Below are 21,197 nucleotides of genomic sequence, written 5' to 3' on the forward strand. Positions count from 1 at the left end.
ACTAGGCCTGGGCTGATTACAAATGTTCTCAGCGATTTATTGACCTACAAATTATTGCAGATAAACAATATTATCGTCAATAGTGTTTTGAGACCAAATTATCCACTGGTGTATGACAATACATAATAATAATGCATGTATATCCTTTCAGGTGCTAAAACTTGTATTTCTCGTATAATTTAACACTGTAATTGGAATGTAAACATTTAAATCTCCAAGTTAAATAAAACAAATAAATAATACAAATATAATATACCCTGTTTGCAAAATTTTTCACTTGAATAAAAATCACAACCAAAAGCAATTACAAATGTTAAGAAGGGACTGGGGTACCCTCAAATATACACAAGCAAAACAATAAATAAAATGTTTAAATAAAGTATTGACAAACAAAGTTACACTTTAATATTGAACATACATGACTTAACTGACAATCAAGTTAGGACCTTCTTAAAGAAAAGTGCAGAGTAATAATATAAACACTACAGTTCAAGCCAGGGGTCGGCAACCCAAAATGTTGAGCCATATTGGACCGAAGATACAAAAAAAATGTGTCTGGAGCCGTACAAAAATTAAAAGCCTTATATAAGTGTTATAATGAAGACAACACATGATGTATGTGTCTATATCAGCCTACTATCAAAATGATTTTGTCGCAGGCTGATGCAAATCTTCGTTGACAGAAATGTTGAAATGTAACATTTATTCTACACATTTTTACAACATTGGAAAACATTAGTAAAACAGAGGCTTTTCAGAGGCTGAGATAACTCCTGGGAAATGAATGTCTTAGAATGGCCAAAGGTCTAGATGTGTGTGTCCAAGTTAAAGGAAATGGCAGGCTGTCTTCTTCTAATGGATTTATTACACTCTTTGCAAGCTGGGTAACGTTTGCTGTGTTCTATAACGGCACACAAACTATCAGAAATGCAGCCAATATTACATACAGATAATGTGTCATGAGACATGCAAATATCAATTAAATACACAGAGGACATAAGTATATTAAATTAACTCAACGCAGTGACCAAATATGCCTGATTAGCACTCCAACATGTCAATAACATCAACAAAGCTCACCTATGTACATTCACGCACAACATAAAAAGTTTGGTGGACAAAATGAAACAAAGCAGGAGTGGCATAAAATATGTCTTTTTGTGGCAGCGTCGGAGAAAGTTGTGCATATAAACAAACTAGGGTGAGTTCCAGCACCACCAAAATTAGTAGGACAAAACGGCACTTGCCAAATACTCTCATCAGTAAAGCATGTTTAGTATAAACAGTAGACGTTCTAACAATTAGGAAGGTTTGTGTCAAGTGTATGCTCCTACAGAAACCATATTAAAACAAAAAATGAATTTTCCACCCATTTTTTCCATTTTTATAAATTTTTTACAAAGTTTCAGGGAGCCACTATGGCAGTGCTAAAGATGCGGCTCTAGAGCCGCAGGTTTCCACAGGTCATATGGGGAAAAAAAACTTCAGTCTGGCAGATTCCGAGTGAGGAAACGCTAACATGACAAACGTTTTTAGAAATGCTAGTTTCATAACAGTTTTAAAGGAAAACATGTCTTTGGCGACGTGGTGATTTTTGAACCACACTTTGTGTGAGCGCACACTATTTTGCACTGTTTTGTTTGCGCTGACCTTGTTCACCAAATGCCCCAGCGAGTGTGCACCGTCGGGACAGAAGCCCTGCATCTTTATGTGAACGTCTTTTACCAGCTAGAAATACTGAGTTTGGTGGTTGTGTTTCAAGTGGGCATGTAAGTTTGTCGTGTTTTCTCCAACTAGGCCATAAGGTGAACCAGGAAAAAGTGGCTAGAAAGTGATTTTCGTTCCCACGTCTGGGCACTACTCTTTTTTTGCATTTTTGCATAGACAATGCCATTGTGGACATTAGGTTAAAAGTTATCCAACAATATCCTGGCGGGGGTTTTTTTAGAGCCATAAATGTATAAAAATAGGAATTACAAAAAAACGAAAATCTTATGCATCTGGTTTTTCTTGTAAATGTATTTACATTCATTCTGGAAACTGAATCTCTCTCACAAATTGACATTAATACATATAGCTAACATTTGAGACAAGTATTTTAGCATTGGTATACTTAAATTTGAATTTAAACCATGAAACATACAAAAAAAAATTAAAACAATGCTTCAAAATAAGTGAATAGCAACCTGTACAATTGAACATACACATGGTACATTTTGCTAAACAATGATGTTTTATACATTAAAAAATTCATTAGATACTGGGTTATAAGAGTAAGTAAAAAATAAAGTAAAATAAAGAACACTTTGGCTCAAAATGGCAGACATCAATCAAAATATCGAATAATGCCAAAAAATGTAAATACAACAAAAACTGCATTACAGTTTACAATCTGTACACAATATGGTATAAAACAATATTTACATGAACAAAACAATGTGTTGATGTCACAGCAGGTCTTGGGTATTTTTTTAAATAAATTGTTTTATTATTTTGTCTTAATTTTGCACATTGTTAAAGCCATATCTCAAGAATTATTTGATAGATTTTCCTCAAATTTGGTACAAACTCAAACTATGATCATTATAATGTTTTTAAGGTCAAGTGCACTGTAACCTCACATTCTATTTTTAAAGTATTTAACTTAAGTAACTAAGAAAAAAAGAAATATTAAAATACTCCGAGGGATTTTTATCAAATGTGGCAAAAACTAAAATTTTTATTACAGAACTAACTGATTAAGTGTGACTTTGCGTATTCTGAACGAGGGAGACATTGTTCATCTCTTAGCTATCACTATCATCAGAGCCATCTTCACATGTGCTTTTATTCTCTGTTTCCATGGAAATATTGGCACAATTTTGGCACCGACACAAATCAGTACAGGACAGTCTTGCAGACATACAGGAACATCTTCCTGTCTCACATTTGCTCTGCTTGTAGCTGCAGTGGACTACCTTTATCACACTATCAGGGCAGGATTTGTAGTCATCCATGTAACTTTTAACTCCCCATCCACAATGTGCCACCCATTGCCATTGGGAGAAGGGGCAGACATTGTACCTTTTGAGAGAATGTCTCATGAAGCACAATGTCCTAGTCCACTCAGCAGTGACACAACTTGTGAGGAATCTGTTAAATGCCGAATACTTAGACCAAGACATAATGATTTGGGTGTCTGCCTCCGACCTTTAGATGCAAGATACATAATGTCTTGACAAACAGATATCACTTTTAGGTTCACATCTTCTGGAATATCAACATAACAGGCTAATGTTGGTTCCTCTGGTGCACCTACAATCCAAGCAATAACATTGTACAGTTCAAGTGGCACAACAGATTTTGCATCTGACTTATTTAAATCATCTGATGTGGGTGGCCAGGGGCACGTCATACCGGGAGAGTCACATAATAGCTGCTTCAATATCAGCGCTGCACTATAAAGTGTCCTCGTGTTCTCAGTAGTTTGGGGACCAGCTGTTGTTCTTGCCATGTGTTCAGTGTCACTTTCACCTTGGCTTACTTCAGTTGACTCAGTTGTGTCTGTACCTGATGGATGAGGTAGCCTGTCTATCAGCTTATCTGCAGACAATGTCTCAACAAAAAACAGTTCGCAGATGTTGCGCTTGAAACACCAGTTGGGGAAAGTCCAGAGTCAGCCTTCTCTTTAATTTATCCTGCCTGCAACATAAGAACACAGGGAAAGAGGAGCACAAGGGTGTAAATAAAGATATATTCATACTGAAAAGTATTAGTAGTTTAAATATACTATCAAAGCCTTTTTTTAAATTATTTATTATTATTTTGATATTTTCTAGCATAAAAGTGTTTTACATCGCTGCCAAAAAAAGCTTCTGTTGTTACCTGTAGTTTGAAGCATCACAATCTTCATGTTTTTGCACCGTAATTAAAAACATTCGTCGTAGCTGGTTCATTCTCAGCACCTCCTGATTAACAACTATCCTTTGGCGGATGATCCTCTCGCAGAATATGTTGTAGCTGGCATCCAAGGTTGGTTCACTTCTGAAAAGAAACACACACACACACACACATTTAATATGTGCCAAAAGGTATGCAGTCAAGATTGCAGCTACATACAAACAGCCTTTACAAGTGCATCTAAAACAAATGTAATATCATGGAAAAGTCCATTCAAAAAGTGAAACTTTTATTTATTCTATATTCATTTCATAATTATTGACACTGTATCTGTCATGCATCTATAATATGAATTATAATTTATAGTGTATATAATTGATAATGCAATTTAATAACTCACACTTCTTCATCTGCGGTTCCAGTAACTGTTACATCAGACTTTGTCATGAACCTGGTGTACTGTCTGTAACAGGACTTGTGGTACCGCACTTCCATGGCCACACAGTCTCTGTCTTCAATATACAAGAGAATGCTACTCTCTTGCTTTATCCTGGCAGCGTTCATCAACTGGCCTAAAAATAAAAGATGATTAAATGGTTTGTATGTGTGTGTGTGTGTGTGTGTAAGTGCTACGTGTAGTGTGTGTGTGTGTGTGTGTGTGTGTGTGTGTGTGTGTGTGTGTGTTTACCTGCTGAAAGCGTTTCTGCCTGTGAAAGATGGTCCCTCTGCAGTTTGCCTCCCACAGTAACTCTCTTGTCCGTTTTCTTGCAAATGATACAAATGGCAGGGAGCACAGGGCCAGCAGAACCGATAGGCAGGCCCGTCTTCGATCTTAGTTTTTTCTTTGGAATGTCACTTGTCGAGCCTAAAGCGTTGTCCGATGCCACTGACTCATCTTGACCCACATCCAGCCGTTTGGCCAGTTTTTCGGCAGAATCCAAACGCTTCTTATCAATGAACCGCCGGTAACAAGTCGGGTGAAGCCCGGCGTCATCAGGAATATCTTTAAATTCAACATCAATACAGGATTTGAATGTCTCTGCTACTTTGAGAGTCGCCATCACAGCAAAGCCACCATTTTAAACAATTCCTGTAAGTATCCCACCTTGTGATAGTGAAATCATTCACCTCTTCATTCCTTAAAGACGTAACATGCATGTAGCATATTTTGTTGTTCTTTTTTCGACCTTTTTTAAGGTGTTTTAGAGTATTTTCCTCTTCATCGCTAGACGTTGTTGACATCGCCATCTTGGATCTGCGCGGCTACCTGATTGGTCGAATGTGAAGCACGTGACAAAAACTTCACCTCTTGGGACAAAAATATTGTTACGCCAAGCAAGAAATAGTCCCTACTTTAAACACAAATTTAATTTTTTTTCCTGGATGTCAAGTGAAGAACTTTTTTTTTTCTCATTGAAAACCAAAATATATTTTTTAAGAACCAAAAATGATTTAGTGCCCAGACATGGGAACGAGATGAAACGAAAAACGGGTTCATCTTACGGCCTAAACCCAGCCATGTACTTCCCGGCCAGGAACCCGGGGAATTGTGAACATGCGCGTTGTCATGGTGACGCGGCCTCGAGTTGTCCTGCCTGCCACGACTCTTGCCTCCTTTTTCGCGCTACTGTAAACGAAGCGAACGCTGCAGGATCTCTTTGTAGGCGTGCTGGTTGCAGTGACCGTGCCCCTCAAAATGAACAGTCCTGGAACTTTATTGCACTACAATTAAAAAAAACAATGGTAATAACAATATTGATAATGAAAACACAATATTTCTCCTCTATTATCACTGTCACTTCAAATACTTAATGTAAAGAATGCTTGAATTACAGAAAAAAAAGGAGATAAAGAGAGGGGTAAAGAAAGAAGAGCGAACTATATTAACTTTTTACATTGTTATGGTAAAAATAGGTTCAGCTTTAGCAGTGTGCCATGTTTTGTGATGTAGGTGTGTATTTGTATGAGTATGATTGTGTACACTTGTATGTATGAATGTGTTTGATGGAGCATGATTATATAGTATGTATGTTTGTTTGTACAGTGAATGTGTATGTGTGTGTGTATGTATGTATGTATGTATGTACATCAGTTCATTGTAGTTTCGTTGACAATTGTGTTGATCGCTCTAGATTGTACAGGCGTATGTGAGAGGTAAACAAAATGTTAAGTCTGAGACGGGGGAAGGAGACGGCACAACAGCGGAAGTACAAACTCAATGTATATTATTGAGTGATTGATGGAAATGTAGGGTGTGTATGCTACTATGTGTTTGAATGTAAACTATGTGCTGGAATTAACATGTGAAGATATCGTAAGGAGTGTTGTCATGCGTGTTGAATGGTGGCGTCCAAATCCAGAAGCGGAAGGCAAAGAAGTCAGAGGTCCAAGCGGGGTCGTAGTGCAGGAGAGGGCGTCCAAATCCAGAGGGGAGAGGCAAAGAAGTCCGAGGTCCAAGCGGGGTCGTAGTGCAGGAGAGGGCGTCCAAAGTCCAGGCAGTGTGTCGGGGAATCAGGAGGGCAATCAGGGTTCAGGGAATATGGCAGCAGGAGATGAGACACGGGACTGTGGATGAAAGGAGAGACGAAGGATATCAAAAACGAGGCACGAGGAAACAAGCACGGGAGAAAAACGCTAGTGGGAAATCAGAGACGTGAAGCTTACTGCGAGCAGGGCCACGTTCCGACGAAGAGTGGTCAGCGGCGAGGCTCTTTATCCTGTCGTCTGTAATCACTGCCAGGTGTGTTGATTGAAGATTCAATCAATCAATCAATGTTTATTTATATAGCCCTAAATCACAAGTGTCTCAAAGGGCTTTACAAGCCACAACGACATCCTCGGTACAGAGCCCACATACGGGCAAGGAAAAACTCACCCCAGTGGGACGTCGGTGAATGACTATGAGAAACCTTGGAGAGGACCGCATATGTGGGTAACCCCCCCCCCTCTAGGGGAGACCGAAAGCAACGGATGTCGAGTGGGTCTGACATAACATTGTGAAAGTCCAGTCCACAGTGGATCCAACACATCAGCGGGAGTCCAGTCCACAGCGGGGCCAACAGGAAACCATCCCGAGCGGAGACGGGTCAGCAGCGCAGAGATGTCCCCAACCGATGCACATGCTAGTGGTCCACCCGGGGTCCCGACTCTGGACAGCCAGCACTTCATCCATGGCCACCGGACCTATGCAACTCCCCCTCGCAAGGGACAGGGGAGAAGAGGAGAGAAGAAAAGAAACGGCAGATCAACTGGTCTAAAAACGGGGGGGTCTATTTAAAGGCTAGATTATACAAATGAGTTTTAAGATGGGACTTAAATGCTTCTACTGAGGTAGCATCTCTAACTGTTACCGGGAGGGCATTCCAGAGTACTGGAGCCCGAATAGAAAACGCTCTATAGCCCGCAGACTTTTTTTTGGCTCTGGGAATCACTAATAAGCCGGAGTTCTTTGAACGCAGATTTCTTGTCGGGACATATGGTACAATACAATCGGCGAGATAGGCTGGAGCTAAACCGTGTAATATTTTATACGTAAGTAGTAAAACCTTAAAGTCGCATCTTAAGTGCACAGGAAGCCAGTGCAAGTGAGCCAGTATAGGCGTAATATGATCAAACTTTCTTGTTTTTGTCAAAAGTCTAGCAGCCGCATTTTGTACCAACTGCAATCTTTTAATGCTAGACATAGGGAGGCCCGAAAATAAAACGTTACAGTAATCGAGACGAGACGTAACGAACGCATGAATAATGATCTCAGCGTCGCTAGTGGACAAGATGGAACGAATTTTAGCGATATTACGGAGATGAAAGAAGGCCGTTTTAGTAACACTCTTAATGTGTGACTCAAACGAGAGAGTTGGGTCGAAGATAATACCCAGATTCTTTACCGAGTCTCCTTGTTTAATTGTTTGGTTGTCAAATGTTAAGGTGGTATTATTAAATAGATGTTGGTGTCTAGCAGGACCGATAATCAGCATTTCCGTTTTCTTAGCGTTGAGTTGCAAAAAGTTAGCGGACATCCATTGTTTAATTTCATTAAGACACGCCTCCAGCTGACTACAGTCCGGCGTGTTGGTCAGCTTTAGGGGCATGTAGAGTTGAGTGTCATCAGCATAACAGTGAAAGCTAACACCGTACTTGCGTATGATGTCACCCAGCGGCAGCATGTAAATACTAAAGAGTGCAGGGCCAAGAACTGAACCCTGGGGAACTCCGCACGTTACCTTGACATAGTCCGAGGTCACATTGTTATGGGAGACGCACTGCATCCTGTCAGTAAGATAAGAGTTAAACCAAGACAAGGCTAAGTCTGACATACCAATACGTGTTTTGATACGCTCTAATAAAATATTATGATCGACGGTATCGAAAGCGGCGCTAAGATCAAGAAGCAGCAACATAGATGACGCATCAGAATCCATCGTTAGCAATAGATCATTAGTCATTTTTGCGAGGGCTGTCTCCGTAGAGTGATTTGCCCTGAAACCGGATTGAAAAGGTTCACAGAGATTGTTAGTCACTAAGTGTTCATTTAGCTGCTGTGCAACAATTTTTTCGAGAATTTTAGAAATAAACGGAAGGTGGGAGACCGGTCGGTAGTTTACCAGGAGATCAGGATCGAGGTTAGGTCTTTTGAGCAGAGGATGAATAACCGCTTTTTTGAATGCTAAGGGAACAGTGCCGGAGGAAAGTGATAAGTTTATAATATTTAACACTGATGGACCTAATAATACAAACAGTTCCTTGATAAGTTTCCCAGGAAGTGGGTCAAGTAAACATGTTGTTTGTTTTATCCCACTTACACGCTGTAATAATTCCTCTAATGTTATTTCATCAAAAATAGAGAGACTATTTTGGAGGGCAATGTCCGTCGTATATACAGTCGTATTTGTGTTAATAGAACCCAGTTGTAGCTGGGATGCGTTGTCTTTAATCTCCTTTCTAATGAGTTCAATTTTCTTATTAAAGAAATTCATAAAATCATCTGCCGAGTGGGTGGAGCTACTGGGAGGAGTCCCTTGTTGGGTTAGCGATGCTACTGTACTAAACAGAAATTTAGGATCGTTTTTGTTGAGGCGGATGAGATTTGAGTAGTATTTAGCTTTAGCTAAGGTAAGCATGCGTTTATAAGTTATTAAACTATCACTCCATGCTTGATGGAAAACCTCAAGTTTAGTTGCGCGCCATTTGCGTTCCAGTTTTCTACATGATAATTTATGAGCTCTAATTTCTTCTGTAAACCATGGGGTGCGCCTTTTAGGGGCCCTTTTTTGCTTTAGCGGTGCTATACTATCAATAATTTTGCGCAAGGCATCGTCAAAGTTGTTAGTGAGGTTATCAATAGAGCCGACATAATTTGGGAATGGTGCCATTACCGAAGGCAGTAGGTCAGCAAGAGTCATCGTTGTGGCAGCATTAATGTTGCGGCCGCTATAGCAGTTATTATTATTATTAGCTTGTTGACAAAGAGTCAAAACTTCAAATTTTATAAGGTAATGATCGGACATTACTTTAGTATATGGAAGTATCATAACTTTGGAGGTGGTGACACCCCTGACAAGCACTAGATCTATTGTATTACCGTTGCGATGCGTGGGTTCATGTATTATTTGTGTAAGACCACAGCTATCAATTATGGTTTGGAGCGCCACGCACTGAGGGTCCGATGGGGTATTCATATGGATATTAAAGTCCCCCATTATGATTATATTGTCGGCGTGCGTCACTAGATCAGCAACGAACTCTGAGAATTCACTGATAAAGTCTGAATAGGGCCCAGGGGGGCGGTAAATAACAGCTAGGTCGAGAGGTAGCGGTGTGACAGACCTCATAGTAAGCACCTCAAACGATTTATATTTATTATTTAGGTTAGGGGTAAGGTTGAAATTTTCATTGTATATTAGTGCGACACCCCCTCCCCTTTTAAGAGGGCGGGCAACATGCGCATTCGTATAGTTAGGAGGAGATGCTTCATTGAGCGCAAAAAATTCATCCGGTTTGAGCCAGGTTTCGCTAAGACCAATGACGTTAAGATTGTTGTCTCTAATGACCTCATTAACCAATAACGCCTTGGGAGACAATGATCTTATATTTAAAAAGCCCATATTATAGGTATTGGGCTGTTTTGACGAGTTTTTGTTAAGATTATCCGTAGTGGCAATATTAACAATGTTGCGTTTATTATGCGTAGTGCACTTTAAATAGTTTCGACCATATCTAGGAATTGATATGACAGGAATTTTCCGATTGTTTGCTTGGTGCTGCAATAGACTGGACATATCATAATTTGCCACCTCAGTAGAATGCATGTCCACCTCTGACACAGACACAACAGAAAAAACATTATGTGAATTGTGTATTATTCTAAGAGAATTGCTATGCGTACATGGATTATCCAGCCTGGCGCTGGCTAGTTCTAGCTTAACTGACTCCTCACCCGGACTAACAGACATTGTAATTGCCTGTGACCAGGCTTGCTCTAGTGTAGTCAGTCAAGTGAGACTTAAAAAGTAGTCTATGTTTCTAGACAGGATGATGGCGCCTTCCTGGTTAGGGTGAAGGCCGTCTCTCATCAGCAAGCCTGGTTTGCCCCAGAAAGAGGGCCAGTTATCAATAAACGTTAGTCCCTGGTCCCTACAGTAGCTAGCCAACCACTTGTTAAGCGAGACTAATCTGCTATATCTCTCATCATTGCCTCTCGCAGGCAGGGGGCCAGAGACAATTACTCGATGCCTGGACATCTTTCTGGCGAGATCACAAGTCCTGGCTATGTTTCTCTTTGTAATCTCTGACTGTCTCATTCTAGTGTCATTGGAGCCAACGTGTACAACTATATTCGCATAATTAGTGGTGCGATTAGCCTGTCGTACGTGTTTACTAGGCCTGTTGCGAGTTAGCTCCCTAAGATTAGCTTCAATGTCAGGTGCTCTGGCCCCGGGGATACACTTTATTGTAGCTGGTTTGCTAAGCTTTATGTTTCGGGTGATGGAGTCCCCTATGACTAAGGTGTGGTGCCCGGTAGACTGGGGTGTAGGACTAGCTAAAGAGCTAAATCTATTATGCGTCTCAACCGGTACACCGTAGCTTGTAGGCCGCTTAGGACTGCTACAAGCTGGGCTAGTTAGCTCGCTACAGCTAACGCTAGCAGATGTGTCCGCAACATCTAAAGTTACGACATTACTCTGCTCTAACTGGCGGACACAGCCCTCTAGCAGAGCCAACCTCTCCGTGAGTATGGTGCAAGACGCGCAGGAAGCCATTACTCACAGTGTTTTCTGTCACCAAGTGAAGTTCCTGCTGTCCTCAGGGAAGTGGTCGCGGTCTGTGGGAGTAGCTTCTTACCGGCGCTGCCTTTCTCCGCGCTAGCTTAGCAGCTAGCTAGCTGGGGAAAGGGTGGTGGGACAGAGATCGGGTGATTTGCAAGTTAAATAGTACCACTGAATATGTTTGAGAAGTGATAAAGAAAGCTGTAGAACAATTAAAAGCACACAGATAGAGCGATACTTAGCTTTTTCGCAACAGCGAACAGACGGCGAGCAGTCACGCACGGTGAACCGTGCGATTCCCTCCGGCTGTGGCGGCGTGTGGGCGCGGTCTGCGCAACGCGTGTGGGGGTGTGTCTGGATGCGCTCACAGTAAAGCCGTTGAGTGCTCCCGCAGAAGAGGGAGAAACAGACTGTGCGTGCACCGTAACAGTGCCCCCCCCCCCCTTTATGCGAGACCCCCGACGAGCGCCGAAGAGCTCCTGGATTGGCCCGATAGAAGTCCTCTAGCAGAGATGGGTCAGCAAGGTACCCAGGAACCCAAGACCTGTCTTCAGGCCCATAACCCTCCCAGTCAACTAAATAAACTAACCCCCTACCTTGCCGACGGACCCCGAGAATCTCTTTAACGGTCCAAACGGGGTCCCCGTTGTCCAAAATCCTGGGAGGGGGGGGATCGGGAGAAGAGAGTGGGGAGCTAGCAATCGGCTTAATTTGTGAAACGTGGACGACGGGGTGTCGCTTGACTGAGGGAGGTAGAGAAAGTTTTACTGCTACTGGGTTAATTATGGCCTCTATGGTGTATGGCCCTACAAACCGGGGTGCGAGTTTACGGGAAGGTATCTCAAGATGAAGATCTTTGGCCCATAGTAGAACTTGTTGACCCGGAGAGTACGAGGGAGCCGGAATGCGTCGCTGATTAGCACTGCGGCACATCCTTTCAGAAGACTTGAGTAGAGAGGCCCGGGCGGCTTTCCAAATTTGATGGCATCTTTTGATGTGTTTACGGGAAGAGGGAACTGCAGCTTCTATCTCCTGTTGAGGAGACATTGGTGGCTGGTAACCTAAAGAGCACTCAAAAGGTGACAACCCAGTAGCCGAACTCTTCAAGGAATTATAAGCAAACTCGACCCATGGCAGAAACTTGCTCCACGAGGATGGTTGTCTGGCAGATATGCAACGTAGCATGGTTTCGACACTTTGGTTGGCTCTTTCTGCTTGACCGTTGCTTTGAGGGTGGTAACCAGCGGTAATACTGACCGTGGCCCCAATTCCCTTGCAGAAGTTCTTCCACACCCGGAATGTGAACTGGGGGCCACGGTCCGAGACGATGTCCACAGGAATGCCATGTTGTCTGACTATGTGGGTTGTGAGAAGATCAGCAGTCTCGGAAGAAGATGGAAGTTTGGGTAGCGGAATGAAGTGTGCGGCTTTGTAAAACGGTCAATTATGGTAAGTATAGTGGTGTTACCTTGGGAAGGTGGAAAACCAGTGATGAAGTCCAGAGATATGTGTGACCAAGGGCGACTGGGAACGGGAAGAGGATACAACAGTCCTGCCGGCGGTCTGTGGGAAGACTTCTTACGGGCACAAGTGCTACATGCAGCAATGAACTCACGGGTATCAGTGGCCATGGATGGCCACCAGAACCGCCGGCGGATGAAGGATAGGGTACGCTGAAATCCCGGATGGCAGGTGAAAACACTGGAATGTCCCCAGTCCAGAACTCGAGGTCGTAGCTCGCGAGGAACGAAGAGTCTGTTGGGAGGTTCTCCCTTGGGTCCCGGACTTACTCTCAGGGCTTCCTTGACCAGGCCCTCCACTTCCCATGTGACCATGCCAATAATTCTGGAGGAAGGAAGGATAGTTTCCTCCGGGGTGTCGTCAGTGGTTTCCTCCTAGAACTGACGGGAGAGGGCGTCAGCCTTGGTATTACGGGAGCCCGGCCTGAAAGAAAGAATATAATTGAAGTGACTAAAAAAAGTGGGACCATCGGGCCTGTCTGTCGTTCAGTCTTTTGGTCGACCGGACATGCAGCAAATTGCGATGGTCCGTGAGGACTTGGAATTGATCCTTTGCTCCCTCTAGCCAATGTCTCCACTCCTTCAATGCCTCGTGTACAGCGAGCAATTCCCGATTCCCAGCATCATAATTGCGTTCCGCAGGGGATAAGCGTCGCGAGAAGAAAGCACATGGATGGACCTTGTTGTCCGGCTTGGAGCGTTGGGAGAGGACTGCACCTATACCGGAATCGGATGCGTCCACCTCAACGATGAATGGACTGTCCGGGTCTGGATACACGAGGATGGGTGCGGAGACGAAACTCCTTTTGAGGCACCAGAACGCCATTCCTGCTTCTCGGTTCCACTGAAAGGGTACGTTGGTAGAGATAAGTGCATGAAGAGGTGCGGCCAACTTGCTAAAGTCCTTGATGAATCGTCTGTAGAAGCCGGCAAATCCAAGGAAGCGTCGCAACTAGGGATGATGTTTGATAAGAAATTATTGAGTTTGAGCCTATTATCGAATCCTCTTATCGAACCGATTCCTTATCGATTCTCTTATCGAGTCCAGATAGGTTGTTGTTTATGGAAAAAAACACAATATTTGGTTTAACAAATCACTTCACATTCTGTACTGTTCGCTACTATAGTATTACCATATCTGAGTTATTGTGCAGAAATATGGGGAAATAATTACAAATGTGCGCTACATTCGTTAACCGTGTTACAAAAAAATGTAATTAGACTGATACATAATGTTGGATGTAGAGAACATACAAACACTTTATTTATTGAGTCAAAAATATTAAAGTTCGATGATTTGGTAAAATTGCAAACAGCTAAAATGATGTGGAATTAAATGATGGAATGGATTAAGTAAAGAAGTTAAACATTGTACTGATATGATCCACTTTAAGAGGTTCAAATGAATAGTGCTTACAAAGTACAAAGAAGAATAATTATGAGAAATACTTTCAACCTTATTGAAAATAAGATATTATTCATCTCAGTATATTAATAATGACTGAATTAATTAATTACATATTACAAAACTGTTGTATATACTAATTCACAGATATTTTATTATAAAAAGGTCAGTAGATGATGTATATATTTGTATGAAGTGGGAAAGGGGTAGGATTAAATAAGCTTTACTTCTTCCTACTCCTGTAAAGTGAAATGATATGAAACTGTGATGTATTATGATGTGGTCGGATCATATTTTGTTTAGTTATGTTCTGTTAGTTTTGGACTTCCTTAGTTGTTTTGTGCACTTCGGGGGTTTGTTTTAGTCACCATGGTTACTTATGATTTTCACCTGCCTTGTACGCGCACCTGTTGCTCATCAGAGACTCTATTTAAGCCTGCCTTTTCCGGTCACTCGTCGTGGCTTCATTGTTTGCATTTGCAACAGTTACGTTGGCATTCTGGTTTTCGAGCTCATGATTCCTGTGCTAAGTTACCTTAGCTTCTAGTATTCCTGTGCTAAGTAAGTTTTTGCTGTAGCTTCTCGTGCGAACGGCACACTTTCCTTTTGTTTCGTTCCTGTCTGTTGTAATGTGTATGATTTATGAGAAATAAATCATCTCCTACCTGCACGCTTTCGTCCGGAGCCGTCCGTTTTGCGTCTCGGGAACGTACCGCAGCACGCTGCACCCCACCGTGACAAATGACTGAGCTACGTGACGTCATTTCTTGTGATGTCACACAGGGCATTTCTTGTCGGGACGGGATTCGTTCCAGGTGATTCGAATAAAGAACCAACTCTTTTTCTTTACTATAGTGGTCTCGATAACGGGTACCGGTTCTCAAAAAGGGATTCGAGTCCGAGGACTCTGTTCTTTTCTTATCGAACAACCGGGAAAACCGGTTTCGAGTATCATCCCTAGTCGCAACTCAGTTCGAGTTGAGGGTTGAGGCCAGTCCACCACTGCCTTCACCTTTTTGGGATCAGCCTTGATATGTCCTTTTTCAATAACAAAGCCCAGGAAATCAACAGAAGAGGAGTGGAACTCACATTTCTCGGCTTTAACGAAGAGGCGGTTCTCCAGTAGGCGTGGTAGGACGAGCCGGACGTGTTGTTGGTGTTCATGAGGGTTCTTGGAGAAGATAAGAATGTCATCCAGGTAAACGACTACGAACCGGTCTATCATGTCTCTGAGGATGTCGTTAACGAGGGCTTGAAAAACTGCGGGAGCATTTGTCAGACCAAAAGGCATAACCCTATACTCAAAATGGCCCAGGTGAATATTGAAGGCAGTCTTCCACTCATCTCCCTCCCTGATTCGTACCAGATGGTAGGCGTTGCATAGATCCAGTTTGGAAAAGATGGTGGCCGGAGTGAGGGGTTCAAAAGAAGAATTTAGCAGGGGTAATGCATATTTATTTTTTACAGTGATACTGTTAAATTGACGGTAATCGATACATGGCCGGAGTGATCCATCCTTCTTGCTGACAAAAAAAACCCAGAGGCCACAGGAGACTTGGATGGTCTGATTATTTCAGAGGCCAGGGACTTGGAGATGTAGTCCCTCATAGCCTTCTTTTCAGGAAGGGAAAGGTTATATAGCCGGCTGGATGGAAGGACTGCGTTGGGAATGAGGTCAATAGCGCAGTCGTATGGTCTGTGGGGTGGAAGGGACAAGGCTTGGTCCTTACTGAAGACTGCGGCCAGGTCATGATATATCTCCGGGACATGGGAGAGGTTAACCGGGGAAGAAACCGATCTGGGTATTTCAGAGTGTACCACTGCTGAACGGAGACAGTTAGCATGACAGTGGTTGCTCCAGGCCAGTATCTTGCCAGTAGACCAGGAAATATGGGGGTCATGTAGACTCAGCCAAGATCGGCCGAGGACGAGGGGGGCTAACGGGGTGTCTAGAACCCAGAAACTGATGGTTTCTTAATGACTACTAGAAAGGGTAAGGGATAAGGTTTTGGTGCGATGTTTGATTGGCCCTATGAGTGACCATCTAAGGCCTGGGCAGATACAAAAGTCTCTAGGGAAATTAACGGAATACGAGTCTCTTTGGCATACCTTAAATCGAGGAAACTCTCGTCGGCCCCGAAGTCCACATAGGCCTCCACCGATAGTGTCCTAACCTCCCAAGTCAAGGTTGCAGGGAACAGAATACTGGGGTCTCTCCTGGAAAAAGTTGTGGGGATTGTAGTATGGTTTACCAGTATCCCCTTGACTGGTGAGGCCGATTCTTTTGGCCAAAAGGGGCAGTTGCGAATATGATGGTCCGCCATACCACAGTATAAACATAGATGTCGTTGGAACCTCCGCTCTCGTTCCTCGAAGGTGAGTTGAGATCTGCCTATCTGCATGGGTTCTGGGGAAGGGATAGGACTCAAATTAACTGTGCCTGTCTGTCTCGTGATAGTTCGGCTGGTAGAACGAGGAGATCTTGCCATAGTCGTGCTGCAGAAATCGCTCTCCCTTTCCGCTTCTCGTTCCGAAAGTCGCTGATCAAACAGAAGGGCTAGTTCAATAAGTTTGTGACAAGAAGACGGCATGTCTCGCATCAATCCATCTTTGATTGTCTCATTAAGACCTCCAGGGTGTAGTTGGCCACTGATCGGGGACCCTGTCTGAGGGAATGAAGCCTGGAGGCAGCGTCTCTACCATCAGAAGGATGATCAAAAACCACCAAAAATTCTTTACGGAAAGCTGCATAGTTAGTGTTGAACCCCAAGGTCTTGCTAAGGGCGGAAGTGGCCCACTTTAGAGCAGGTCCCGAAAATAGGGAAAACATAAAGGCTATCTTGGCCTCATCGTTAGCATAGCGAGAAGGTTGGTGTTGAAAAATAAACTCACATTTAACCAGGAAGCCACGACAAAATTCAAAATCACCCTCAAAATTTTTAGGACTGTCTATCTTGGGTTTGCGAAGGAAAAACGGTCCTTTTGGTGGCTAGTGTCTCTGATGTGCTCAAAATGGGCGTGGGAGGTGTCACCTGACCGGAACTGAGGTTGTCTAATCTTGACAACAGGTTGGCAAACACAACATCAAGTTTGTCCTCATTGGTGGTAAATCGGCCCTGATGTTGTCGAAGGACAGACTGGATGGCAGATAGGTCTGTAGGAGGGGAAGTTCCGACCAGAGTGTCGGTCGGGAACTTTGTTGCGCCGTCTGGTTCCATCTTGGTCAGAACGTACTGTTAAGTCTGAGACGGGGGAAGGAGACGGCACAACAGCGGAAGTACAAACTCAATGTATTTATTGAGTGATTGATGGATACGTACGGTGTGTATGCTACTATGTGTTTGAATGTAAACTATGTGCTGGAATTAACATGTGAAGATATCGTAAGGAGTGTTGTCATGTGTGTTGAGTGGTGGCGTCCAAATCCAGAAGGAGAAGGCAAAGAAGTCCGAGGTCCAAGCGGGGTCGTAGTGCAGGAGAGGGCGTCCAAATCCAGAGAGGAGAGGCAAAGAAGTCCGAGGTCTAAGCAGGGTCGTAGTGCAGGAGAGGGCGTCCAGAGTCCAGGCAGTGTGTCGGGGAATCAGGAGGGCAATCAGGGTTCAAGGAATATGGCAGCAGGAGATGAGACACGGGACTGTGGTTGAAAGGAGAGACGAAGGAGATCAAAAACGAGGCACGAGGAAACAAGCACGGGAGAAAAACGCTGGTGGGAAATCAGAGACGTGAAGCTTACTGCAAGCAGGGCTACGTTCCGAAGAAGAGTAGTCAGCGGCGAGGCTCTTTATCCTGTCGTCTGTAATCACTGCCAGGTGTGGTGATTGAAGATTGCCTACGGCTGCGGCGTGTGGGGGTATGTCTGGATGCGCTCACAGTGGAGCCGTTGAGTGCTCCCGCAGAAGAGGGAGAAACAGACTGTGCGTGCGCCGTAACACAAAAGTGCTAATTCCTGAAATAATGTCTGCAATATTGTGATAAATGCATATACTGTAAATTGACCCATCTAGCCATCACTGACAGACAGTCCTGTCCAGGTTGCTATTCGCAATATATTGTCACATCTTCATGTTTGTGTTTGTCCCCTCAACTGTTGTTTTTCCAGCTGCACACAATTTGGACCACTTGCTGGACTACGGTTTGGTCTGGATCCCCGAGTTAACGCGAGGTTGCAGTGTCGTTCTGGGGTTGTTTTCTACTCCATTGTGGGAGCCCTGACCATTGCGGTCTGGTGTCATTCCAAATTTGGCCCTGTAATGACACCAGACTGCTGTACAGATTTACTTTAAAAAAGAGAATTGCCTTATTTGTATTTGACTTTATTAAATGTTGGGGTGGAATTTTATTAAACAAAACCAGTTTTATTTTAAGTCATGTAGAAATTGATCAAAACTGTTTATCCATTTAATGAAGGAATGTTGTTAATTATAGAGCTGGCACTCAATTTTAATAAAAAGTAGCAATTTTGAATCGAGAATCAAATCGAAATGTGTGGTGCCCAAAGATTCACAGCCCTACTGCTCAGTACAAGGGTTGTACTAATAGACAGGACTTTTTATTTTTTCAGAATTTCAAATATCTACTACCCCCGAGTTCTTAGCTTTCGGGAAATGTGGCCCACAAAACAATTTAGTTTCATAGCCCTGGAGTAGAGGTTTCTGTCGGTGTGCATCATGAGTCAGCAACAGTTTTTATTATGATCCAGAACACTTACGCAGCACTTGGACGGCAGCCTGGAATTGGAACGTTTAGCCATGCAGAAAACCACAAATTTCGTCTTTGTGCATTTGCGTTTCAACTTAGGCAACATTCAAAATTGTGAACTCCCAGGGCCAAATGGGGAATGACACCAGACCGCCCTGGGAGTTCACTTAAAAAAATGTGGAGAAACTAACATTTTTGAGTCATTTTTGCTGTCATATCTTTGGCTAACTTCTGTACAGAACTGCAGTTCCTTACAAACATGCTCATGTTGTACAGACAATAGGAGTGTAAAAAAATATATATAGATTTTCAAATGAATCGCAATTCTTATTTTTAACCATTTAACCTTTCAAAAAAATAAAAAAACGATTAGAATTTATTTTTTATTTTTTATTTTTATATGTCCTGTCCAGACACAGACAAATTATATTGTTGATGTAGATCAGGGGTGTCAAACTCATTTTAGCTCAGGGGTCGCATGGAGGAAAATCTGTGCACACGCGGGCCTGACTATTAAAATCATGGCATTAAAAATAAAAAATAAAAACAACTTCAGATTGTTTTCTTTGTCTGACTTTGGCCAAAAATAGAACAAACACATTCTGAAAATATTACAATAAAAATATAGAAAAAAATACCGGCAGCGGTAAAGTTTAGATTCATGAAGGAAAGAAGAAAGTGAATGAATGTTTATAACTGAATTAATTTACATATGCATAAAAATGTGTTCTTTTGTATTATTTTTTTTAATGAATTAATGTTTATGACAACCTTTTTCCAAAACACAATAAAGAATGTGAGATATAACAGGATAATGCATACATTTATCATTTGTTTTCAAAACGGTTACAAAAAAGTGAGACCCCAAAAATTTACTGTGGAACCCCATTATTATGACTTGACAGGGTCTCTAGGGCCCCATTTTGAACATTCCTTGCGCCAACACTGATTGAGTATTGGTGCGTGCAAAACTGCAGCAGGTGGGTGGGGCCTGCGGGCCGGTTCTAATACGAATCAAATATCATATCACCATAGTTAGTTGACTTGACCTTGACTTTGACACATGGGATGTAGATGATCATATCTGCTGTACAGATTTACTTTAAAAAAGAGAATTGCCTTATTTGTATTTGACTTTATTAAATGTTAGGGTAGAATTTTATTAAACAAAACCAGTTTTATTTTAAGTAATGTAGAAATTAATCAAAACAGTTTATCCATTTAATGAAGGAATGTTGTTAATTATAGAGCTGGCACTCAATTTTAATAAAAAGTAGCAATTTTGAATCGAGAATCGAATCGAAATGTGTGGTGCCCAAAGATTCACAGCCCTACTGCTCAGTACTAGGGTTGTACTAATAGACAGGACTTTTTATTTTTTCAGAATTTCAAATGTCTACTATCCCTGAGTTCTTAGCTTTTGAGAAATGTGGCCCACAAAACAATTTAGTTGCATAGCCCTGGAGTAGAGGTTTCTGTCGGTGTGCATCATGAGTCAGCAACAGTTTTTATTATGATCCATAACACTTATGCAGCACTTGGACGGCAGCCTGGAATTGGAACGTTTAGTCATGCAGAAAACCACAAATCTCGTCTTTGTGCATTTGCGTTTCAACTTAGGCAACATTCAAAATTGTAACCAGGAGACCCTTTGTCTAAAGTTCACGCTGCCACTGTTTCTTTTTCTCCTGCCCAGGGGCACCAAGAACAGCATCTACTTCACAACAAACTACAACGGATCATGCAGTAAGAGAATAATATTTTAAACATACACACATAAGTTTATTGATAATATTGTCATCTCTCAATGTTGCTGCCAGATCACAAAGGAATGTTGGAGTTGAGGAAAACAACGGACTACGGTCGAAGCTTCCATACAATCGCAATGAGAGTTTACTCTTTCGTACTTGGGGGAAAATTTGTTTTCGCTTCCATCATGACCGGAAAGGTGAGCATCTTTTTTACTGACGCTGTTGAAAAGAGGAATTTAACCTGACAATTAACTCTTTTTGCATTACTGTTTCATCAGTACTGTAATTTTCCGACTATAAGTTGCACCTACTATCCTATCATTTTCTCAAAAATGGACAGTGCACCTTATGTACGTACTAATTCTGGTTGTGCTCACCGACCTCGTAGCAATTTTATTTGGTACATTGTATAATGATAATAAGAGATACGTGCGGACTGCAGGATGACACCTGTTCAATAAATGACACTAGCAAGTACTCTATAGCAACACCAAAACATTGTTTCGTTGAGAATATAGAACACTAAACACGGCGCTCAAAAATCCGTCAAAATGTTTTAGTGTGACTTTGGTAAGCTACGAAGCCGCACCGATTGATGGATTGTCGGAGCATTACGACTACCATAGTCAGATGTACTATGCTTCAACATACGGTATTATAGTGGTGTGTGTATAGGGGTGCC

General features: G+C 42.4%; 1 protein-coding gene across 2 annotated transcripts in view; it reads left to right on the forward strand.

Moving 5' to 3' along the window:
• Positions 1-21,197, forward strand: part of LOC133654685 (sortilin-like) — a 96,359-nt gene that overhangs the window by 50,474 nt on the left and 24,688 nt on the right. For both annotated transcript variants that reach the window (XR_009826899.1, XM_062054760.1), the window contains exons 7-8: positions 20,461-20,510; positions 20,585-20,712. Coding sequence is in view for 1 of the 2 variants with exons in the window: in XM_062054760.1 (XP_061910744.1) it covers positions 20,461-20,510; positions 20,585-20,712 (178 nt within the window). In the remaining variant the exon portion in view is untranslated. The remainder of the gene's footprint in view (positions 1-20,460; positions 20,511-20,584; positions 20,713-21,197) is intronic.

Source organism: Entelurus aequoreus, linkage group LG01, assembly GCF_033978785.1.
Source record: "Entelurus aequoreus isolate RoL-2023_Sb linkage group LG01, RoL_Eaeq_v1.1, whole genome shotgun sequence".
NCBI classification, from domain to species: domain Eukaryota; kingdom Metazoa; phylum Chordata; class Actinopteri; order Syngnathiformes; family Syngnathidae; genus Entelurus; species Entelurus aequoreus.